Source organism: Lissotriton helveticus, chromosome 3_1 (genome assembly GCF_964261635.1).
Source record: "Lissotriton helveticus chromosome 3_1, aLisHel1.1, whole genome shotgun sequence".
In the NCBI taxonomy this organism is placed as follows: Eukaryota; Metazoa; Chordata; class Amphibia; order Caudata; family Salamandridae; genus Lissotriton; species Lissotriton helveticus.
Genome location: NC_136061.1, coordinates 1,300,398,213 through 1,300,424,420, shown reverse-complemented (window position 1 = coordinate 1,300,424,420; position 26,208 = coordinate 1,300,398,213). Strand labels below are relative to the sequence as shown.

General features: G+C 41.7%; 1 protein-coding gene across 1 annotated transcript in view; it reads right to left on the bottom strand.

The window, feature by feature from the left end:
* LOC144824950 (otoancorin-like) overlaps positions 1–26,208 on the bottom strand; it is a 559,576-nt gene that overhangs the window by 222,162 nt on the left and 311,206 nt on the right. The window contains exon 14 of the mRNA XM_078683892.1: positions 16,689–16,827. Coding sequence (XP_078540018.1) covers positions 16,689–16,827 — 139 coding nt within the window. The remainder of the gene's footprint in view (positions 1–16,688; positions 16,828–26,208) is intronic.

Here is a 26,208-nt window from a genome sequence, read left to right as displayed (position 1 = left end):
AGCGGATATATCATGTTTTCATAATTCTTCTTCAGTAGCTTGAAAAGGCACTTTCAGCAGTCAAAAAAGAAAGTATTCAGCGGTAGCAGCCAGCAGTCAGAGGCAACCCTCCAGGTTTATCCCTCCATTCAAACAGGAGCAGGAGCAGAGCAAGGAGCGACCGCTCTCTACGGCCTGCCAGCTGCCATCTTGCCTCTCAAAAGGTATGTAACTGCCTGGAACATTCTAGGGTTATTAAGATCATTGTCGCATTGGGGTGTGGTAGTTTGATTAGGGGTATTGGAGGGAAAGCGTAAAATATTTTTCCAGACCAACTGATCAAAAGAGCATTGCCCAGAGATCTTGGTTCACATGGTCTTGAGGCATCATTTAGGCATTTTGTGTTTACTTCTTTTGCAAAGTGGTCTATTTCTGGGAAGCCCTAGCCATTTGAGATATCTAATAAGACTTCTTCTTCTAATTCCCACCGTGCTTTTCTTGAAAACACCTGCTTAGAAGGTTGGCTTGAGAATTTTGCATTCCTAGTAGTTGAGCATCTTGAAATGAAAACCCTCTTGCTAGTAACCAATGCCAGATTGACTGGGATTCCAGTGGTAGACTTCTCGATCTGGGGCTGCCTTGCTTGTTGAGATAGCACATTGTTGTGGCATTGCCTGTTTGTATTAAGATCCAGCTATTCTTGGACGATGGTAAGAGGACTCTCAGGGCCATGACTCCTTTCATTTCTATGATATTTATGTGATAAAAATGTTGTTTTTCTGAAAAGAACCCGGAATGGTTAGATCCTGGAAACGAGCTCCCCAACCTGTCAGAGAGGCATCCATAACAATTGTTTGGTTTGGTATGTCCTAATTGAAAGGCATTTCTTTCAGGAAAATATTTCTGCAACACCACAATTCCAGGCATTGTTCGTCTATGGAGAAAAATAATGTAATCCCACTTGTCTTTCCATTTTTACTATTGACCCACTAGTCATTGCTTTGAAGTTCGCACGTGGAGAAATGCACTGGTGATTAGATAAATACATGAGGAAATGGACCCCGACAGGGAAGAGATTTTATGAGCTGTTGGAAAGGGCATGACTAGTAACTGATGATATTTCTGTAAACTAAATGTCTCCCCCGAAGAATACATCTCTCTTTTTTCAATGTTTAGGGTTGCCTGAAAAAATTGATCATCTGTACTGGAGATGGCACTGATTTTTCGAAAATTGATGTGTAATGCCAGGAGTTGTAACAGACTGGTTGTTGTTTTTGGGTGTGTTTGGTCCGCACTTTGTGCCTTTTAGTCCAAGTAAGGGTAAATGTAGATTCTGTACCTCTCCGAGGTGAGCAACTATTGCTGACATGTATTTGGAAAAAGTGCTTGGGGATGATTTCAAACTAACTGGAAGAACCTTGTATTGATAAAGTGACCTGCCAACTGTCTATCTAGGAATTTTCTGTGTTTCACTGCTATAAGAAAGTAGAAATACACATCTTGTTAATCCATGAAACACATCCAGTCTCTCTTCTTTAGTTGTGGATAAATTTGGTGAAGGGCCAGCATTTTAAATCTTGTTTCTTTGTTCCGTTTTCTCACTTGTCTTAAATCCAAAATCCATCTGAATTCCTGTTTGAGTACCGAACAATACTTGGAATAGATGTCTTTTCCTTTTTGAGATGGAGAAACGGTTCTATTGCACTTTTTTGGAGGAGAGATTGTACTTAGTGATTTAAAAGATTTAGTTGTTGGTTTGGAGGGAATGATGAGCATAGTCAGATTGAATGATTATAGGACCCATCTGTCTGTAGTTGTAGCATTCCACTTTGCCAAGTAGTTTGTGACACTCCTTCCCACTGGAGTGTGTAACAAATATGGAGGAGTGGGATGTTCACTGTTTTGCTTGTGAGCAAAGTTTTGAATATGACCTCTGTTGTTGTTGTTACGGTCTACATGCTCTACCATTTGTACAATGGTATTGAGTGTGTTGTTGTGACCTATAACCATGGGATTATGAGTAAGAGGACCATTGAGGGTATTGAATCCTCTGTCTAGATTGATACCCGTAATTTCTTCTCCTATATTGAGATCTGAAAAACCTTTTGTTTTCCTTCAAACCAGCCGCTTTTTTTTGTCTCTGATTATTTTTTCATACGTTACATTTACTCATCTGTGCGAGGCCGAAATAGACCGGCTTCTGTAGATGGTAGATTCATGATGTTTAATTTTGTCCCTGGTTTTAAAGTTGTTAGTCTGAGCCAATCGACTCTAGGAAGTTCTATGCCATGACATTATGAAGTTACCACCAATTCTGCAGAGTCTTATTGCAATACTGATCGATTGTTTGGGTACTATTTGTGATTCCTGTATGGTTTCTCGGAAATCTTGTTTTCTTTCCTTCCGGATGTAATTTGTGAATGTCCGGAGTGATTCCCATAAAGCTCTGTCAAACCTGTCCAGTAAGCCTGAAACACTAGATGTGTTAAAGGCTACAGTAGCTGATTCACAGGTCTTTCTGCCCACTGCATCTATTGTATTACACTTCTTTTCTGGAGGGACTGATGCCTCTGATGCAGAAGAGTGTCTTTTTACGACTGCTGATACTTTAATTGAATGAGGCCTGGGCTCTTGTCACAGATCTTGTCCTGATAGTTTGTATTTCTTAGTGAGTCTGGGTGTTTCTGATTTAAACATTGCTGGTTTCAGGACTTTCTCCCAGGCGTATTCCAGGAACTAGTGGCAGATTAGGTCTTGAAGAGGGTCTGGGCTGCACGGTCTCCATGGTGACTTACACAGTTTTTTGTGGCACTTCTATGTGGATGTTTAGTTTTGTAGTCCCCCTTATGAGGGCATTTTGGAAACCTAGAACATCATTAACAGGGGAAGATCTAACTGGAGAAGCTGCTAGAGACGTAGACTCGTAAACGTTGGAGGAGTCTGTGGATTGTGATGTTTGAAGTTGTGGAAGTAGACTGAGACAGTCATCTTTTGCGTCGGACCAGACTGCAATATTGAGGTGATAGTTAAGAAGCTGGTTTTATTGTTCTTGGTCTGAAAGGACCAGTAAACACTGATGTTGCTCTTGGTAGTATTATTGGAGCTTGTGATACAGGAAGTGGAGGGGTTAACAGAACTGGAGACACAATAGGCCTTGGAGGAAGGGTCAAAGGCTCTAATGGTTCTTAAACTTGGTCCTCTGCAGGGATTGTAAATGTTGGAGCCAGTAAAAGATCGAAGTACTCCATAGGAATAGCCTCATGAGGAGTGGACAAGGATTAAATTGATGCCAAACACATTCTCGACATCGACCTTCTTAATGTTGTTCGGATTCTTAGTCTGCTCCCCTTAAATCTCCCTTTGTGGGAGTCTTTTTATTGAGAGGGAATCTTTTCAGAAGCGGGAGCCCCCTCTTTGTTTTTTTTTCTTTCTTCCTCTCTTCCTCTGCACTGATGTCTTCCAGTTTACCTCTCAGCCTGATCCCCCTGTATCTTTGAGGGCACATTTGCAATTTCCTGACAAAACTCACAGCCTGAATGTAATGGTGGTAAACATACCACATAGACTGCATGAGAATCTGAAAGGATGTATGACGTTACAACGCAGGCTATTACAACGCCTGCCTTTACAACGCGGTTTTTACATCGCAATCCATTACAACGCATAGTGCTTTTGGGTGTTGGATAGTGAATAGTTTAATTTACTATTCCAACTCCAGTCCCCGTGGACACTAGGGAAGGTTATTGGATAGTAAATTAACCTATTCCCTATCCTAGAGCGCCCCCCAGCGCAATGCGTTGTAATGGTTTGCGTTGTAATGACCGCGTTGTAATGGTAGTGCGTTGTAAAAGTTTCGTTGTAAAGGTTGTTTACCATCTGAAACTGCCTTTTTTCTTCTAGCAAAGAGAATTTATTGAAAACAGATGTTATTTTCCATGAAAAATATGTTTCAAGTTAATGACAAATGATGGAAAAGGCAAATAAGCCTTAGAAATGGAGAGTGAATTTGAAAAACTTCAACGTTGAGGATACGTTTTAAGAAAAAAATTGGTTTTGAACCCTGAAGTGAGAACCTTACAGATTGAGCTGAAAAAAAAAACTGGGGCAAACTGCCAATGCAGTGCATGCTGGGACAGAGAAGCTGCTAGCCTCTAAAAGAAACAGTACTCTTTTCAGCTGTTTTCACTCTGTAACTTGACAGGCAATCTTTCCTTACATTTTTCTCTACCATAGAGGGAAGGTTAAAAGTTTTCTAAGAATACTTTTATACATACCATCACTAAGGTGCACCAATGTGGTTCAAGAAACCTTTAAACTTTTTTAAATGGGAGTGTCCCTTCTATGAACATTGTGGTAGAGCCGAAGTGCAGTCTTTGTATTGGAGAAGGTGACTTCTCCTCAATGAGGAGTCTACCTTTAACAGCTGACCTTTATCCCATATACCTGTCAGAGTGTCAGTAGCACACTCCCTGTCACACAGCAAGGTGTCCTGCTGCGTTGCATCCTGTAGCATTTTAATAAATCTGGCCCTATGTGTTTTGTAATTTATAACTATAACACTACCTAACCATGTTAGATCTACTACCAACAATTAGCCTTGTTACCCCATATTCTACATGCCTGGCAAATTTCTTCTACGTCCATCCATCTATTTTCATACTACATCTGTTTAACCGATACTCTACAACACAACACAACACTCCACTCCACTGTGTAAAATGTCACTCTACTCTACGACATGCCACTCCACTCTACGAAAGTCCACTTCACTCTATACCACTCCACACTATGACATGTCCCTCTACTCTAACCCACACCACTCCACTCTACAATATGCCTCTCCACTTTATAGCACTCAGTGCCATGACACGACACGTCATGCCATGCAACTCCACTGTATGACATATCACTCCACTCTACCTCATGCCATACCACTTTATGACAATCCACTCTTCGACATACCAGTTCACTGTACATCATTCCACTTTTAGACACTGTACCACACACCACTATTACACACACCTTCACTCTACTGTGCCACACGCCATTTCACTCTATGCCACTGCACTGCACAACACACCACTCCACTCTCCGACAATCCACTCCACTGGAAGCTACTCCACTCTACGCTCTTCCACTTTATGGCACTACACTCTACTGTACAACACACTCTTCCACTCTGTGCCACTCTTGTCCATACCCCTCCACTATACCATACAACACTCAACTCCACTCTATGCTACTCCACTCTATTCGACGACATGCAACTCAACTGTCTGCCACTCCTCTCTTCGCAACTCCACTCTTCGCCACAGTACACCACTCAACGCCACTATACTTTAAGCCACTCGACTCTACGGTATTGAAATGTAAGCCATTCTACCTAGGCACACTCCACTCTACACCACTCCACTCTATGCAACTTCACTCTACTGTACAAATGCCACTGGACCCTACCTCACTTTAGCGTATGCCACTCCATTGTACATTATTTAACTGTATGTCAAGCCACTCTATGGTATTCCATTGTACACCACTCAACTATAAGCCACCCATTCTATGGTATTCCACTGTACACCACTCTACTCAATTTAATTTCACCCAATTACACTCCACAACACTCCAGTCGAGACACTCCACTGTACGACACTCGGCTCTACTGTACAACAGTCTCTCGACTGTACAACGCGGCACTCCATTCTACTCCACTCCAGTCAAGTATTCTCTACGACACTCCACTCTGCAACACTAGACTCTGCCACACTCTCCTACACAGTACTGTACGGCACTCCACTTAATGAAAATCCACTCGGTGATGGTACACTCTGTGATTAAAAACATATTTTTTATTAAGAAATGAAACCCACTGATATTCAAGGAAAAAAAAAACAACGATTAAGGATAAGTTATATTTAGGAAAACCTTATTTCTTCTTTCTACATAAACTTGAATTGAACTACACAAACACTGGAAATTCTAAAGTTATAGCAATAACTTAAATTAAAATATTTAGCACCACCTTTGAATTACTATAAGTCACGCACCTCCGCACACAGTGTTGTCAACTCACTCACCACACTACAATAACTATAACTCGCCACTCTAACGACTGATGTATCGCAAAACATATTTTTCATTGCAGTATGCATTATATTCAAATGCGTAGACTGCATCGGCATATAATCTTTTGTTTGTGTTAATCTCAGTATTAGGATCTTGTAATGTAATAACATGAATGTGATGTGTTTAGGCCAAAATATAGAATATGTGAAGAATTATTGTGGACAATCAAATGTAACCAGTAGAAAAGACTAATAGAAACACTTGTGTTGTGAAACTGACCACCATTTATTATTGAATGTGTTTATTAATTATGTCATTTTATATGTAGGTTGGAATATTAGTTAAATGTGCCTTATTTTCTATGAAACTTCGTAAAGTTCATATTCAATTTCTCTTATGTTAGCTGAATTTGTAAACCTGAAATGCATTTTTCATGGAAGCTCTTGCATTAGAATTAAAAGTTGAATTTCATGCTCATTCTGTACTTTCTCACTTTTGTCTTGCAGGGGAAGAAACATTCTTGTTAGTTAGAATATTGTCTTTGTTTTAGGAGTCAGGCAAGGATAGAAGAGAATACTTTAGGAGCTACTGCTGTTAAAGAGAACTGATGTATTTTCTCACTGGAGAGAGCCTGGGAATCAAAGTCATCGTGTTACTGTTTGGGAGCGATCGCAATCATGTGAAAAATCACTTATGAGAACGTGGTCTGATCAGATGGCGTGACCTGAAAAGAATAATGGGAAAACACATGTGATATTGGAGTATTGCAAGTAGGGAAGAGCCCACTTCGTCTCCACCTTTCGAGAGAAAGCAACTCAGAACGATCTCTGTCTCAGTAGCTTCATGCTACCTGACCCATTGAAATTGATAGACCTCTAAGGAAGACTCCACATGCTGACACCTTAACCTCTCCTGCCCGAAGAATGCTTACTTAGGGATGTCACGTTATCATAGGGATCAAATAATTCTTTATTTCCATTAACCTTCGATGCAGAGGATCTTGGACTTGTGTTTCTTGATCTTTAGTATCCTGATTCTTGAATTGATTGTCTCGTGTATGCCGCACCATCTCAAACTCATTTGTAGATTTGGCTTAATGCTGGTTCCAATGTATTTCTACACCCTCATCTTGAGGTGCCTGTAAGCAGTTGTTTTTGGCTTTTTAATAAATCAACTAATCTTATTTAGTAGTCTGTGATTATTATGGGCCTAGAGAACTGCAATTGAATTGATTGACATTTTTTTTTTATTTCAAAAGAATTTTATTGTTATAAAGAAGCAAATGAAGATACAGATTAAAAGTAAAAGTGATACCATTGATAACATATAAATAGCAATCAGAAGCTGACATTCAAAAATGAGTTGTATCAAATACAGCCCTAGATAGAAGCAGTCTGCCAAAAACAGAAAAATGGATTAATTAAGATAAAGTAAGTATCTTAGGCAGATTCCACAACCAAGAGTATCACTATCAGCTGGTATGCACATGGGGACGAGAGGAAAGGAAAAAAGAAAGAAGAAAGAATGAGGAAAAGAGGGAAAGAATGGAAAAAGAGAAAGAAGACAGAGAAGGAGGAGAAGAAAGAAAGAAAGAAGGATTTCCAACGAACAAACCCAACACAAGACGCCATTCAACCAGACAAATGGAAGGGATATTGGTCAACCAATCCCTTTGATGACAACTCCATATAGTTATCCAGAGCCTTCCAAACCCCACTAGCAATAGATGGAGAAAGGTGAGCATGATCGACCGAGGTATGAGCACTACGTAAAAAGGAAACCCAAGCCCACCAAGTATGATAAGAAACAGAGGAAAAGGATTTCCAATCCATAAGAATTACTTTCACTGCAATAGTCAAAAGGAGATCCAACAGCTGTAATTCCATGGGTTCCAAGGGGAGAGGGACAAGGGCAGCTAATGGACCTAATAAAATTAATGGGAAAGAGAGTGGGAACTGAATACCAAAGATGAGCATGAGGTGCTTGTGAATGAGGTCCCAAAAAGGTTGGAGGAGGGAGCATTAAAAAAACATATGTGGAAAGTCACCTGCCAATAAACCGCAGCTCCAACAGAGATTATCATCTTTGAGATTGAGCGAATGTAAACGAACAGGAGTCCAATGAAGAAGATTAACAGAGAAAAATTTAGATTGCATTAACGATGGGGCGTTTTTATTGCGCAGAGAAAGTTTACCAATCAACTGCCAAGTGTCTGAAGAAATATGGTCAGTAACACCCTGCTCAAAATGGTGCAACCATTTTTGTTGAGCAACCGTATGAGAAGGTAGTGAAACATTTGATAAAAATTTATAGACTTTAGAGGCTACATGGCCAGATTTAGTCCATATATGAAAGAGAGTAACCGTAGGAGAAGTAGGATGGAGACGAACCTTAGCAAGTGCTACTTTGATTTTGAGAAAAGTATAAAAATCCAAATCAGTTAAAGAATATTGTTGAGCTAAGGATGAAAAAGGTAGCGGCTCATTATCCGCACCATAAAAATGTTTAACAAGCGAGATCCCTTTAGCAGCCCAATAAGGTATCAGAGAAGGATCAATATGGATTTTAATTTTAGAATTCCGCCAAATAGACGACCACCTGGATTTGTGAATTGGAATCGCCACTTTCCTGTCTACCTTCCGGACCGCAGCAAGAGTATCTAAAATAATAGAGCGGGAGAACGGGATGGACAAGGTAGATGCAGTACAAAAGGAAGCAGTCGGTAATGGAGAAGCCAATTCTTGTTCTATTAATAACCAGGAAGGAACAGGAAGAGGGGAAAAGAGAACCATAGAGCCCCTTGAGACGCCAAAAAGGCAGTTTGGTATTTGTCCCAATCAGGAAGATTGCATCCTCCCATATCATAAGGCTTCCGCAAGAATTTATAGGCAATTCTAGCCCGTTTATCATTCCATAAAAACTTAGAAGTCAGAACATCAATTTCATGAAAGAAGGAATCCGATAACTTTACCGGGATCATAGAGGAGACAAAATTAATAATAGGTGTAATCATCATTTTGAGGGTCTGAATGCGACCCCACCAGGAAATGTGTTTCGGAGACCAAGTATCCAAAAGACGCCGTACTTTAAGAATAGTCTGGGTTTCATTATAGGCAATTGTAGCCGATAAGGTAGAGCAAAAATAGATACCCAAGTATTTTAATTGCTTAGACTGCCATTTAAAACCAGCCGAGCCCATATGAGTAGAAAAACAGTAGGCATTCAAGAGGAACATCTCAGTCTTATCTTTATTTAAGGTGTACCCTGAAACCTTAGAAAAAAGGGAAATCGTATCCGATATAGCAGGGATAGCCAAGGCAATATCATCTGAGAAGATAAGGACATCGTCCGCATACGCAGCAGTTTTAATACTATGAGGACCAAAATAAAAACCTTTAATGTCTGGGTGTAGCTCAATCAGTCTGAGGAGAGGGTCAATGGACAATAAAAACAAAAGTGGAGATAAGGGACAACCCTGACGGGTGCCCTGGCGAAGATTACAAAAGGACGACGTAGCACCGTTGACCCTTATGTTAGCTCTAGGTTGAGAGTATAGAGACATGACCATATTATTAAAGGAGTTACCAAGATTATGTGCACACAAGACAGCACGAAGAAAAGGCCAAGAAACCTTGTCAAAGGCTTTTTCAGCATCAAGAGCTAAAGCCGCGGCTGGGAGATGAAAACGTTTAGCTGCTCCGAGAATATGGCAAAAAGTACGTATATTATCATGCGCAAGACGGCCCTTTACAAAACCCATTTGAGAGGGATGTACCAGTTTAGGAATGAAGGATTCTAATCTCTTGGCCAAGATTTTAGCAAAAATCTTAGCCTCCATGTTAAGAAAGGAAATAGGATGGAAGTTTTTTGGATCTGAATGATCCTTTCCCTCTTTTGGAATCACTACAATGGTAGCATCCGCCGCCGTGCCAGAAACAGACCCATCCTTAATAAAGGCGTCAAAGACAGATTGAAGCTTGGGAACAATCACAGAAAGAAAAGTTTTATAAAACAGAATAGGGTAGCCATCAGGCCCTGGAGCTTTCCCAGAACGAGTGGCTTTAATTGCGGCAATAATTTCGTCAGGAGTAATTGGACCATTTAAAAAATTGCTATCTTCCACGGATACCGACTTCACCGGGACAGATTTCAAGAAATCCTGACACTGCTCAAAAGAGGCCTGATTAGAAGGGGTGTATAAATTATTGTAGAAATCACGAAAGACTTCCAGAATTTCCCCAGTCTGAAATTTCTTAGAGCCAAGGTGATCATTAATAGAAGAGATTTGAGAAGACTTAAAGGAAGAATCCTGAAATTTTAATGTAGCCGCGAGAATCTTCCCAGCTCGATTTTCTAACAATAGCCTTTTGGATTTCTGAGCCTGAACCCCAATATGGGCTCTTTTGGTAACTATAGTATTATACGTGTACTTTAATTGCTTGATTGAGTGTAGGCAAGATTTATCCTTAGAATGTCTAAAGGTAGATTCCAGCTCTTTTATTCCAGTTGCCAAATCTGTAAGTTCTTTTTTAATAGCAGCATTCCTTTTTGACATACATTGAATAACCTGGCCACGGAAAGTACATTTAAACGAATCCCAGAGGACAATTGGGGAAGAAACTGAACCTTCATTTTCAAGGAAAAAGGTTTCGATTGCACTAGAGAACTCATCACTTAGAGCAGGATCATGCAAAATTTCTGTATTTAATCTCCAGGAGCGAGCTCTAGACTTAGGAGCAAAGGACAACAATGTAAAAGTAACCGCGGCATGATCAGAAATCAGAATAGGATGAATAAGCGGCGAGGAGGAAGACGAAACAAGAGAGAAGTGAACCAATAAATAATCAATACGAGAAAATGTAGAATGAGGCGAAGAAAAGAAGGAAAAATCACTACCAGTGGGGTTGTGAAGACGCCATATATCCTGAAGATGAGTTATGGAAGACATGTTAAGCATTTGTTTATGGGATTTAGGAGGGCGAAATTGAAAAGCTGAATTCCTATCTAGAATGGGATCCATTGGTAAATTAAAATCCCCACCAACAATAAGATTCCCTGAATGAGGTGTATCATTTAATTTTTTGGTAACCAATTTCCAAAAGGACGGATCATCCTTGTTAGGGGCGTAAATGTTCATAACATAAAGATCAGCGTAACCATCAGACAGCTTAGTTAATAGCCAACGACCCTCAGTATCATGATCAGAAGAGACTATGGATAAACCTGAATTTTTTTAAATTAAAGTAATGACACCATTTCTTTTGCCACAAGCAGCGGAACAGACAACATCTGAAACCCATTCCTTCTTCAGGAATAGGGCCTCTCTGGTAGAGACCTTTGTATCCTGAAAAAGGACTAAGTCTGAAGAGAGAGATTTGCAATAATCTAAGATTTTTGACCTTTTCACTGGATGATTTAAACCCTTAACATTAAGGGACAACACATTCAAACCCGGCATAGACCTAAATGAAAAAAGATAACATAATGCATAGATGACAGACAAAAAACCACCAGCACAAATACAAGCAACCAGACATCAAACAATAACGTCGAAGAAGGAGAGTCCATAGGGGAAATCCGAAAAAAGAAAAGAGACAAGAGAGAAGAGGAAAGAAGAGAGAAAAGAGCCAGCAGGGGAGGTCTGAAAAAGACCAAATTCATACTAGGGGGAACGTGGGAAGGCAAGCAAGGGGACCGTCACGAGGAATAGATACAATCAATATGAACACCCCCAAAACAGTACAATACATAACTGATTATACACAATTAGGAGAGAAAAACATCTGAAATAGGAACTAATACCATTAGAGTAGTACAAAAACAAGGCATCACATAAATCTATTAAGGCAATATGCATATACCAAGTTAATTCAAGAGTAGAATATAAGCTAACCAGAAAAAAGTGAAATAGGTGAAAGAGAGAGAGACATCTAATAGAATAAACGCAATAGCAAGTAGTAGTTATATATATCGTATGATAAAGGAAGAAAACACCAAAAACATCATAAAAGTGAACAAAGAGTAGATAGAATGAAGGCGAAATAAGCATCATAAATAACAGGAAAGAATAAGTAGAAGAAAAACAGACTTCTCAAGAAGACTACAGGGAGCAGTATAAAGAGAAGAGATGAAATACAAAAGTGAAAGGCACTAAAAAGCAGGGCAATATAACAATCAATGAAGCACTATGTGAGATAGAACAAGGAGCAATAATATAATGAGGAAGAATATGGAAAAACGAAAGAATAACAATCAATTAACTGTACTTAAATATAGAGAACTTGGTATAATAACTTAATACGAAAATGCAGAAACATGTCAGATATATAGTAATAGAAACTAGGATAACAGGAGACTAAAAAGTGCCATATAACTAGAATAACTTATTATAAAGTATAAGAGAAGTACATAGATTGCAATGAACTAGCGTCTATATATGAAGATATTAAATAGTTGTGAAGCAGAACAATCAATGAAACAGCAATGTAAATATATATCAAAACCAAATATACCATAAATATTCAAAGGCACTTGTAAGCAATTAATTACCATGCATAAGGTATATAAATCTCGTTATAGGTGACTAAAGAAAACAGGGAGGAACATCGAAAAAATAAGAAATTCATATATGATACTTAGACAAGCTAATAATAAAGTATAAAATAGAGCCACTACCTTAGACCTAAAAGAAAAAGCATGTAATAGTGGTAGAGCACCCTAAGTAGTAAAACAAGAACCAAGTAAGCATATAAAGAGATGCAAAATACAGTAACTGTAACATAATGAGCGTAGGCTAGACACAACTATAGAAAATAGATAATAACAAACCTATGACCAAGGCTTACACCAGAACACGAAACAGTATCAGACATATCGAAGTCAAATAAGACTAAAGACATACAAGCAGAACGATCACACAAAACTAAAGAACCAAATACAAATCAAATGAGATGCTAGCAGACTACTACTTCAAAGTGGAACAAGGAAACAAAAATGAGAAAAGTCCAATATAACAATGAGGAATGAGCGAACGAAGACACGAAGAACAATCCAAAGGGAAGAAGAAAAAAACACTACCAAAGCGAAAAGACAAAAGCTAGGAGAAGGAGAACCGACAAGAAAAGAAAAGGCACTACTACACTAATGAGAAAGAGACAACAATTTGAAAAAACCCAAATGTGCCAAATGATAACAACCTAAAAATGGAAAGGAGACCACACCAAAGAAAAAACACCATCAAAAAACGTGACTGACAACACCAACCACAAAAGAAAGCCAGAAACGCACCAACAACCATGGAGCACGCAGGCCTAGAAAGGTAAGCTTAGTAGACCCGGAAAAAAGAGAAAAACAAGGAAGGCAACAGAATCACATCAAGTGCCAGAAGCACCATGAACAAGCGAAGCCTCCATTTGAAGTTCCATCTGTAGTTCCATCTGATTGTCTAAAAAAGAGGCCAAGTCAGCAGGTTCATCGAAGATTCTGGAACGACCTTTGAAGGTAATGCGAAATTTGGAAGGGCCAGAGAAGGAAAATGGGATATTCATTTCTGATAAACGCTTCTGAAGATTAAGAAAGCCTTTTCTCCTTATCACCGTGTCTCTGGCAAAGTCTTGAGAAATGGAAATACGGTGGTCCTCCCAAGAAACAACTTTAATCTTCCGCATATGAGCCAAAATTTGTTCCGTGTGCTGATGACGCAGCGGCTTAAAAATGATAGACCGTGGTTGCGTAGCAGATTTAGAACGAAAAGTGGGGACACAATGTGCCTGTTCCAGCTCAAAGTCTCTTTGAAAAGAAATTTGCAGAGTAGAAGGCAACCATTGGTATAAGAAGTCAATCATAGATGGAGCACCTTTCTCGGCTTCTTCAGGAAGGCCAAAAATGCGCAGGTTGGATCTGCGGTTACGGTCCTCCTGTTCAGTGAGATCCCTCCGCAATGCCGCCATGGAGCGCTCTAATTGTACAAGAGATCTAGATTGCTTTTGCATAGTATCCTCTGCGCCACTAATACGTGTCTCCGTGGCAGAGACACAAATGGAGAGAGCCTTAAGATCGTTTCTGATGGCTGATACCTCCACCTGTAGTAAATCTGTATTAGTTTTGGTAGACTGCGCAATGTCATGGACATCATTAAGACGCGTCAGAATAGCCTCCAGAGTGGAATTAGTATCTTTTTGAGAGGATTCAGGTGTAGGAGATAGTTGTTTGAGTCTCTTAAGAGAAGCTTTCGACTCTTTTGCATCTTTAGCAGTCGGCGACAAGCCCATATTTGCCGCCATAGAACCTTCAAAACAAAGGTAGAAGAAGCAACCACTGGTGAGACCTGAGGAAAAACACAAGGCCCAAGGATATTGGTGGACTCAGAAGGCAAGGAGAGTAGAAAAAAGGAAAATAGCAATAATGTGCGAGCGTACAACCAGCATGTATCGCAAAGAAATAAATAGCGGCGGGTATAAATGCACAAAAATAGAAGTCTCATCATCAGAATGCCAGGACCCTGCCGATAAGAAGAATACGCCGTCAAAAACTGAGAAGCCAAAAAGCAGGGTACCAAAGAGCAGGTAGTATCAATGAAATGCACTGGAGACGCTCTGAAGAAAGGCCAAGTAAAATAAAATGCAAAAAGGACTCATTTTAAAGCCCCACCGCATGTCGAACGTAAAAATAAGCCTTTATAAGCATGTAAAGGTAAATAGTAATCACCAACACCTGTTTGCTCTCATTCCGAAGAAACTCGTAGCCATGCACCTCCGCTTGTGAGGAGACTCGGAACTGCGTGTGGGAGGCGAAACAAAATGGCGGCCATTCACAGAAATATAGAGCGCCACCTCAAAGTGTCAAAATATCAGTCACCAGTAGCTCCAGGGCTCAGGAAGGATCTTCATCCGGCACACGGCACCTTCCGATACATGAGGCTCCTTTTCTGCAAGTGTGGGGTCACTGGAAGCGGAGCTGAACCTCCGACGGCCCTCGCTCGGCTCGGAGCTCAAGTGCAAACCGCCATTCCAAAGCGGCGCGCAAGCCACGCCCCCATTGATTGACATTTTTAATGATTCCTCTCCCCTCCACGCTCACATGCTGGGAAAAAGTACCATTGAGATGATCTAGAGCATACGGGCCAGGCTCCTTCACATACACAGTGTTCTCATTAATGATTTAATTAGACATGAGATGAATCTTGTTAGGAATGCTATCATTTAACATACTATAAGTGATTTACTATGCAAGGGTATAAGCAGTGCATTGAGAAGGGGCAAGTTATAACTGATGTAGTCTGGCAAGCAAGTTTTTTATTAATGACTATCAGTGATGATCCTACGATGCAGAAACTAATGTATCCATCTTTCCATGCTCAAACCTTAGGTTAATTTACTTCTACGTTGGTTTTCTGCACCTCTTCCGAATATTACATGATATGAGGGGCTTTGTTTTCTGCAAATACAGCTTCATCGGTCAACTTATTGAAGTGGAGTGTGAAGCAGTTCTAGTGCTCCTATGTGACTATTCTGCGGAACACTATACATTTATTATTATCATAAAATCTTCAAAGGATTACATCATTAGCATGACTAAAAAGTGTGTTTGATTTCTATATCTATAATGGGCCCAGAGAATTCTAATTAAATATCACAACTTTTCTTAATGCTTTATGCAATAAAGCTTGTATTGACCAAAACAGAAATACAATTACAGTGGTTGACCTATATTCTATGAACTTGCATTTAGTTTCGAAGCACAGTTCACAAACTTACACCCTCTCTTACTTACTTCCAAAGTATGGCTTTGTAGGCCAAAGTATGGCTAAGTAGGCCTTTGAGTAGAAAAAAAGTAAGTTGGCGTTAGCCTGTTCAGAGTTAATTCACATAATATTTAGAATAAAAATGTGTGCTTCTCCTTGTATTACACTTGTATGATGGTTAGCTTTATGAAGAGTGTCTGTGCATGTCTTCTGATATATATACTTTACTTAATACTCAGCACTACGTTTAGAGCACGAACTAACGTTTTGCATACCCTTATATTGGAAAGCCCTGTCTATGTTCCCAGGAATATGCACTTCCACCTGATACAATAATATATTATGCAGAGAGCGGATCTTATTCTGGCTAAAATCAGCAAATACTTTAACTGCTCAGATGCCATCTGCCCATGCTGCCGCTTTATAGATGTGGACCTGTAAGAACTGTCCGCTCCTCTATTAGCATACATACTTAGCAAAATTTGATTTTTGACGAAGTAAAAAAAGTTATAGAGTGGATGAGAGAAGGTTACTGGACAAAGATGGGGTAAAATATTGTAGCTGCAAAGCTGTTAGCATGCCTGTTTGACGCACTCTGCTTTGGCTTTGTAGATCAGTGAAGCCCTTGTGGGGATTTTTCTGATTTCTGGCATGCACATTCGATAGAGGAACCCTGGAGATGCAACCTGTATTTATTTGCATTTTAGATACCATTTACTCATAATGGTCTGGTCAGAAAGTTGGCGATTGTTGGTTGATTTTGAGATTTCAATACATTTTTACCACTTGGAAAAAGGCTGGAAGTTGACTGCTGAATTCGGAAAACATTTAGGGGGTGAGCTGTACTGAGCCAATTAAGCAATTAAATATGCGCCTTTAAATTCTAGATTACCACATTGCTTACCAGACAACTCTTGACAAAGTTGAGTAGCTCCCCACGACGAGGAGAACTGCGCGCTAGGAGGTTGATGTCAGCCTGTCCCTGAAGCATCAGAACCCTGGGGCAGAGGGGACCTGGGATTGTCTTCAAATCATTGAGGGACCTGGTCGAAGGATGAAAACAAAACGAGCAGTGTAAATGTGAGAGCACTCAGGTCACTATCACCAAATGGCAGAACAAAATATTGAGGTGCACCGAGTGGGCTGAGCACTGAAAACAGGTAGGAGAATCTTGCCCATGGAAAAGTGGGGATTTACATCATATTTTGTCCAAACCTCACCTTCAGTCAGGTCAGTTTATTTTCATGGAAGGCAAAGGGAAATGGCGAAAGATCCAGGTTAATTGCAGGTGATGCTTAAGTGAGCTAGTGAGATTGTGCCATCCAGAACATCAAGGAAAGGGGTGCTTAGGAGCATGGTGATACGGGCAGCCTTTGAACAGTGTGTAGCTAACTGCACAACAACACCAGATGCAACTAGAGAACCGTCTAACACAAGCATGATATGAGTAGTCAGAATAGAAGCATTATGAGATGAAGTTTTTAAATAAATGGAAGCTCTCTGCACTTCAGGGAAGCGGTCTGTATGCAAGGATCATGGAGGATAGTCGATTTACAAACATCATAGAAAGCAGTCTCTACAGACACACCACCCAGAACAGTCTGGACATAAGCACAGTAGGCAGCAGTCTTCAACAAGCTCCAGAGCGAGTAGTCTATTCACAGCACCAAGAGGAGTGTTTGTGTTAAGTGCCATGGTGAACACATTTGTACACAAGCTTATTGGACAATAGTCACTCCCCAAGTACGAGGGAATAATGTATTGTCTGTGGGAGGTCGTCTGCACTCAAGCACCTTCGGATGAAGCCTGTAACATGTGTCGTGGAGAGCAATCATTGCACAGTTACCATGGCAACCAGTCTACAAACAAGAGCAGCCTGGGGAAGAAACTGCATGTGCTCTGTGATAGGAAGTCCGAACAAAAGTATCAGCATGATGGGGAGCAGTCTGTGCTCAAATACCACCTGGAACAGTCTATACACGTATCATAGGATCAATTTGTGCATTAGGTATATGGGAATCAGTTTGTTCTCAGCTCTATAGGAAACTGTCTATAGCCAGGCGTATGTCAAGCATTTTTCAAGCAATACCATGTTGAACAGTCTGCACACGTGATGCGGTGATCAGTCTTTACACTAACATCACACCAAGCTGTTTCTGGGCACCACCTTTAAGTGTGCGCACATAAGCACCACCAGGAGCTTTCTGTTAATAATCACCAGAAGGCAATCTGGGCAGGAACTCCCGTTTCCTCTTCTCAGTGCACCAGACTCACTTTTTCCATGGCGTTTTGTCCCATCTTAACTGCACAGCTGCATGTTGGAGGATTAGGTGGAGACACTGGGAGATGGTTAAATAGTCTTGAGCAAGTTTTTTTTAGCAACTACTTGTTGCGGCGGTTTGGGACCCTGGTGACCAGTCCAATGTCAGATGATACAGCGGGGGCTGGCAGTTGGCCAGTGCAGTGCTAGCCTTATATATGGAGATCATGCTTGTGCAACAGCACGTAGTGGCCCCTAAATGGGTAGTGGTGAATTTTTCCAATCTAGTCGTAAGGGTACAGATGTCTTCAGAGAAGAAGAGTTTGCTGAAACCTTGCAATCCCTCTGAGTGGGGCCTCAGAAGCCGGTGAAAGCTATGAGCTAGGCCATAATCATCGAGCAGGTGACGTTAGCAGCTTCCAGGTAAAAGACCACTGCATTATCCCACAGAATAATAGCTTTGAGTCCAAAGACTGTAGCTCTAACAGTCCTCATGGGCCTAGTGCGGTCACTCCTTGGGGAATCCCAGCCATAGGGCCTTTTCCTTGCCTCTATGCTTCCTCATCTTCTAATATCTTGCCTTCGGAGGAAGGAGCTTAACTGCTCTCTGCTCCTAAGAGGAAGAAATTTCTACGAGACACTCAGGGATTTTTTAACTTCAAGTTACAGTGACAAATTCATTATATGATCATCCCCATGCATGCTGCCTACAGGATCAAGTTTGGCCCGCTGTGGATTGTACCATGTGTCCTTGGTATACAGACTTTGCATCATTGTTTTAGAAGGCTTTGCGCCGTATAGCCGCTTTTTTGATGAAGCTATGTGGTTAGGCTTTGCGGACTATGCATGGGTTCCAATTAGCTGTGCTGTGAGGTTTTGTGTTGCTTGCCGTCTCTTCCAATTAGGCTGGCAACCTTGCTGTGAGGTTTTGCGGGGCTTTGTGTTGCTCAGAAACAGTTCTGATAAAGCTTACAGCTATGCAGCGAGGCTTTGGGAGGCTTCTTGCTGTTTCGCACCTGGTTTGGTGGAACTTTCCGTTAGCTCGGGAGGAGCTCTCTCTGACACCAGCCAAGAGCCCAAGACCTAGGGAGGCACCACTTAAGGATAACAAGCTCAATCCAGCAGAGGCTATCAGAGCTCAAGCAGGTCCAGTGCAGCAGGTCATCTTGGCAGTTGCAGGGAGTCCACTGGAGCTTGTTGTGTTCCTGTAGCTCACAGCAGGAGGTCAGCCAGCTTGGAGTCACTCAGATAGCCTGGAATGAACAGCATATGTCCAGTCATCCTTCTCAGAAAGCAGGGTAGTAACTGCTACTGGATGGGGGTGTTTGTGGGGAAGAGGAATCTAATTTGAAAAAAGGACTTACCTTTAACGGCCGGCTGGCCGTTGCCTCTCCTCCATCCTCTGTCCTTATCTTCTGTCCCAGTTGGCAGCAGGAAGCACCCGGGCACACAGGCTTCCCTGAGCCAATTACAACGCTGCAATACAGCGTTGTTATTAGTCTGAGCACCATGTATTGGCGCTCAGACAGGAACAGGGAGCCTGTGCATGTTCCTCACCAGTCTGTATAATGCAGCCTGGTAGGAACATGCAAAGTGCGCATGAACTGTTTGATCGGGCCAAAAGGGCCGAACATACAGTTCAGGCGTACTTATGGAGTGAAAACCACTCCTCCCCTGCTCTGGCCAGCCCCACCACTGACTGCAATAGGGAAGATAAAATTACAATAACAATACATTATTATCATCTTATTTTTTTCTTTTGAGCAGTGGAGTGACGCTCTTCCACCCTAGCGGAGGAGCTGCCACTGCTCTGGCAGCAGGGCAGTCCTCTGGCAGAAGGGCAGGACTTCTTCTGTAATATCTACTGGTCCAGGAGTGTACTAAAGAGTGGGTCAGAGAGCCCTATTTTTATGTATAAATCAAAAGAGAGAGTAAGGGAGATTGCACAGGCTATGTGTGGTGGGAACTCCTGGTCCCCTGGGATAGGTTTTAACAACAATGGAGGAGTACCCCCTATAAGCGAGAAATACAAAGAAGGAATTCTTCTGTATCTGGAGCTTAAGGCTCAGGTTAGCATTAATTTGCCCCAACCCTTAACCGGACAGTAGTTGTCCTTAGAGAAGACCCCTCACTCACCAACCTGGTTGGTGACATGCTTCATCATTGGGGTCCCACCCCATAGGCCGAATGCCCATAGGGTGTGCTACGACACCTGGTTACAGTGGAGCGGGTTTCTTGTTTTATTATATGTGCGAAAAGTAATTGTGATACGTGTGTTAAAAAGGGGCCAAGACTACTCACACCAAGACTTTATTCTTGAGTGCTTGATCCCTGTTAAAAAATTTGTGTGGCACCAGTGCCTATTTAGGAAGACTTTGGTGTCTCGAGAAGTGTGTTAAATCTAAAAATAGAGTAGTGTGCTATGTGAATTAGTTAAAAGAAGGTCTACATGTATCAACCATATAAAAAAGAATTTTTTGGTTTTCGTCAGGACCGTGTGTTTTGAGCGGGGTGGTCCGCACACGCTAAGGCGCGCCCAGCCCTCGTTCAAATACAGATCACAAATTGTGGTCTGGGGTAAAAGAGTGTTTTTTCCTGGTTCAGGGGAAAAAACCTGTAAGAGAAAAACATATAGGGTTGGGTTTACGTACTGGGGTGGACAAAACAAGGGTACACATTTAATTAATAATGTGCTTGGTGGGTTCACCAAGACTAAGGTGGTGGTAGAACACCTTATGTATCAGGTCGTACCCGTGGTCTGTCTATAGTACAAGACAGCAGTGCTCAGGCGGTGATTACCGGAGCGTGGATGTGCAAAAAGAAAGAGCCCAGCATCTAGTTCGTATGCTAGTTGTTGGGACAGGTGAAAGGGAGGAGGAGGTGTGGGAGAGCAATCGCCACTTCTGGTGCGGCGTCACACACGCCCAGGCACTATTGAAAGTGATCGGCAACTATGGAATTGTGCCGCAGAAAAGCGGGTCGCTTTTGTGAAAAATACAGTACATAGAATTGTAGCATTGCTTACACTTGAAGCGGTAATTAGCGCTTCATGGGCATCGAGTTATCCAAGACGGCAAGTATCCGTCACCTGTAATTTGCGAAAAAATGAAAGGCGCGCATACAATTAAAAATTGCCTCTCTCAGATGCATATAGGTCAGGGACGCATGGTATGCATCGTACGTCTGATCACAGAGCACTTACTTGCGGCTTCTGCTCGTCTTGCGTACAAACCTACTTGGTTCTCACTCGTGAATGCCCCGTGGAGTGTTCCGATGTGGCAGCAACGCCGTGAAGTAAACTCTTCGCTACTTCCTGGCTGGGCGTGGCTCCGATCAGAGGCTCCACGCGGGCCAATCAGAGCGAAGCTCAGGGGCTGTACCCGCTGACGCTCCGTCTGACGTTCTGGTCATGTGGGTTTTGTTATCGCGGTTGTCACAGCAACTGCTGGGCGGACAGGGCTCTTGAAGGGGCCGCGTCCCAAAGGAAAAGACGGGTCTGGTCATTCCTTCATTAAAACATTAGGGAAAGAAAGTGAACCGAAAGGAAATATTTTGCAAGCTGGGCAAGCCAGATGGTGGTAATGGACTTGGTCGGCGTCTAGATATTTTGTTTTAACAAGTGTCTAGATGTTATGAACAGGAAAAAAGTTACCCCTATTCATTTCAAATCTCAGTGCAGGATATACTAAGCGAAAAAGATATAAATATATATAACCATCTCAAGGGGTCAGCTTAGGAGTCAGTCTTGGACATATTATTAGACATATTTAGTGTCAGGATTTTGCGGACTATGCATGGGTTCCAATTAGCTGTGCTGTGAGGTTTTGTGTTGCTTGCCGTCTCTTCCAATTAGGCTGGCAACCTTGCTGCGAGGTTTTGCGGGGCTTTGTGTTGCTCAGAAACAGTTCTGATAAAGCTTACAGCTATGCAGCGAGGCTTTGGGAGGCTTCTTGCTGTTTCGCACCTGGTTTGGTGGAACTTTCCGTTAGCTCGGGAGGAGCTCTCTCTGACACCAGCCAAGAGCCCAAGACCTGGGGAGGCACCACTTAAGGATAACAAGCTCAATCCAGCAGAGGCTATCAGAGCTCAAGCAGGTCCAGTGCAGCAGGTCATCTTGGCAGTTGCAGGGAGTCCACTGGAGCTTGTTGTGTTCCTGTAGCTCACAGCAGGAGGTCAGCCAGCTTGGAGTCACTCAGATAGCCTGGAATGAACAGCATATGTCCAGTCATCCTTCTCAGAAAGCAGGGTAGCAACTGCTACTGGTTGGGGGTGGTTGTGGGGAGAGGAATCTAATTTGAAAAAGGATTACCTTTAACGGCCGGCTGGCCGTCGCCTCTCCTCCATCCTCTGTCCTTATCTTCTGTCCCAGTGGGCAGCAGGAAGCACCCGGGCACACAGGCTTCCCTGAGCCAATTACAACACTGCAATACAGCGTTGTTATTAGTCTGAGCACCATGTATTGGCGCTCAGACAGGAACAGGGAGCCTGTGCATGTTCCTCACCAGTCTGTATAATGCAGCCTGGTAGGAACATGCAAAGTGTGCATTAACTGTTTGATCGGGCCAAAAGGGCCGAACAAACAGTTCATGCGTACTTAGGGAGTGAAAACCACTCCTCCCCTGCTCTGGCCAGCCCCACCACTGACTGCAATAGGGAAGATAAAATTACAATAACAATATATTATTATCATCTTATTTTTTTCTTTTGAGCAGTGGAGTGACGCTCTTCCACCCTAGCGGAGGAGCTGCCACTGCTCTGGCAGCAGGGCAGTCCTCTGGCAGAAGGGCAGGACTTCTTCTGTAATATCTACTGGTCCAGGAGTGTACTAAAGAGTGGGTCAGAGAGCCCTATTTTTATACCTGGTGCCACCTTTGAGGTAGAAGAAACCTCTGGAGTTTCCTCTCTCAACCCTGCCCTGGTCCCAGTCGGTCTGCATGCATAATAGGCTGCTGTGAAATTATTTGTGTGTGAGTTGAGGTAGTGTCTTTGAAGTGCAAGTAGGGATGTGCACAGCTCCACTCCCCCATATTGCTCTTGGTGGCCTATCCTTCCAACTCACAGTCTCTCTATTGTGTAGCTGTTTGGGAGGAATACACAAAGGCCCATGCCAACTTTACATAATCATGGGACCCAGGAAACAAGCTCCAGGCACCAATTGGCTAGGACCTTGAAATGCCAACTTTTTAACAGTCCCTCACCACCCCTTGTTGTAAATAACTTTTTAACAGTGGCATTTTCAGAATTGTGACTTAAAATCCGACTTTGCCAATAAAGAGGACTTTAAATTACAATTCACCAGGCACAAACATAACATCTCAACCTGCTCCCAAACAAATGTATCAAGAAATGTAATAAGGTACCTCAAAATCCTATGGGGGAGGTAGTAAAAATAAAATTAGGAGTTTTTCACAATCAGGACATGTAAAATTTAAACGTACATGTTCCACTTGTTAAATGCAATGCCCCCTGCCCTATGACCCGTGTAGGGGTGACTTGTTTATAATAAAAAGGGAGTTGAATTGCACCCAAAGAGAGTAATTACATGGATTGGCTTCTTTGAACACCTTATGAGGCTCTAATGTAATTGTCAGCACTTCCTAAATGATGTAATCCATGACATTTTGGACTCTTGCGAAGTAATTTACCTGAATTACAACTAAGGGCCCGATTCACAGAAGTAATTTAAGACAAAATCCTAAACTTACTACCATTTTGGTATTCACAGAAGGCACTTACTCATATTGGTATTCACAGAAGGCACTTACTCATTGATGAGTAAGTGCCTTCTGTAAATACCCTTACTCATAAATGAGTTAGTGCCTTCTGTGAATACCAAAATGAGTAAGTGCCTTCTGTGAATACCAAAATGAGTCAATGGTAGTAAGTTTAGGATTTTGTCCTAAGTTAGTTCTGTGAATCGGGCCCTTCGTTTTTTTTCCTCCATGGAATTATACATTTTTCATTTCAAACAAATCTTGAAACATTGAGCTGGCATTAACCATACACCAAAGTTTTGAAGAGTAAATTTCATCGACAATGAGTAACGTTCTAGCAATATGTCTTTCTCTTCAAGTGGGAATGGGTCTGATCAAGATACCAATCATTTTGGATTAGCCACCAGCTACTAGTCTAAATTCCCAACATAATTTTTGGGGATTCAACAATCTTTATATTAGCATTATAACCAACTATTCATGCCTGGTTCTCCCTCTATCTCAACATTTGCAGAAGACTCTTCCACATCTCTAGTCTATGTCCCACCAATCAGCTTATCAACCCTGAGTAAACATTTCTCCATCACTCCTATTTGAAAGCATCTGAAAACCAATGCATCTGATGTAGTAACAGCAGGCTCCAGCATCTGCATCTCATAGCCTTTCGATCCTAGAAACTGAAAGGAACTGAGAAAATGACGCCATCTTCAGAAAGAGCTCATTACCAACAGATATTTCTGGAATTGAGAGATTATCTGGAAGGAGCTTCCAATTCCAGAGCTGTGCTTATGGATCTTAGAATTGTTGGATTTCTCTGAAGAACTAATGTTTGTGATCAGAGACAGACCAGGTAGATTGATCTTCCCAATTTCACTTTTAGTCACATTTATACCTGGTTCACAGAACTTCAGGGCTGATATCTTGTCCTTATCAATGGGAAACATCCTTTACAACGCAACTTTTTCCACGCAGTGCCTTTACGACGCAACTTTTACAACGCAAACCATTACAACGCATTGCGCTGGGGGCGCTCTAGGATAGGGAATAGGTTTAATTTACTATCCAACACCTTCCCTACTATCCTCGGGGACTGGAGTTGGAATATTCACTATCCAGCGCCCCAAAGCACTATGCGTTGTAAAAACAGCGTTGTAAAGGCATGCGTGGTAAAAGCATGTGTTGTAATGTCATACATCCTTATCAATTTATAGGGAAAGGAAGATGGAATAAAATGTCACCTGGCAATCTCATTGCAGCACTCTACAACACTATGCAGGGGTGTAAAAGTGAAGAATATCAGTCATCTAAGAAGAAGAATGTGCCTTTATTCCGCAGGAGTGATGCATATTATACCTTCCATAATGGATTTTACTTTCATGATTGCATGATATGTCTCTCTAATCCGGAAATACCACAGTTACTGGAATGCACATCATGGATCCACAGCTTGGCACTTTGGTACAAATGTGGAAAAAAAACTGATTGGATGCCCAGTCAGCCTTAGATATAATGACCTCAGCACCACACCTACCAAAACTTAAAGAATGAGAGACACTTTCTCAATAGCAAAGGAGGTCTTTCGGAGCAGCAGACCTCATACCATTGCATCAGCTGCAAGGCAAGAACCTAGCAGCAGAAGATATTAAATTGACTGACTGGTAAAGAGATGGAGTTTCAGCAACTTTCTCTTCCTAAGAAAGCTACCTGCAGATCTTGATCCCTATTCATGCTCTTATTTCATCATTCTTTCAACTTATTAATAGGAATTTAATGCATGTGTTGGTTTGAAGATGGCCTATCAACTTTTTGATTCTGCTCATCGACCCAGCTTCTGCTCTGTTTTGACTGATTACTGATAATTGCCTATCTGCACTGTCTCTTTCTGACTGCTGATACTCACCTACAAATGTTATAAGTGAATCTAGATCAAGAAATCTCCCTTCTTTTGAGACTATACATCTGAGGAAAAAAGATAATCAGCAGGTCACCTTGAATCAGGCTCATGTGCAGTGGAAGGGGTTGCTACGATCAGGTGCCACTATACTAGTATACATCGTTGTCTCTTTTTACCTGTGCTTGTATCACTTCTGTCTATTTTCCTACGCATGTGTGGGACTAACTGCTTGTTAGAAATCTGGTAACTGGATGAGGGTTTTGGAACCCTACTCAAGCAGCAACTACAATTTCTGTCAGGGTGGAGTCACAAGCAAACCCCAAATCAACCTGTGCTTAACCCTAGGGTAGCTTGGCACAAAGTAGTCGGGTTTAACTTAGAGGCAATGTGTAAAGTATTTATGCAGCACTTCAAACAGTAATAAAGTGAAAACACAACACAAGAAAGACCCCACACCAATTTAGAAAAATAGAGTAAAATTGTATAGATTATTTGAGAAATAAGCGTAAAAAATCCAATCAGTTGAACCTGAGATATGCAGTTTTAAACATTTAGG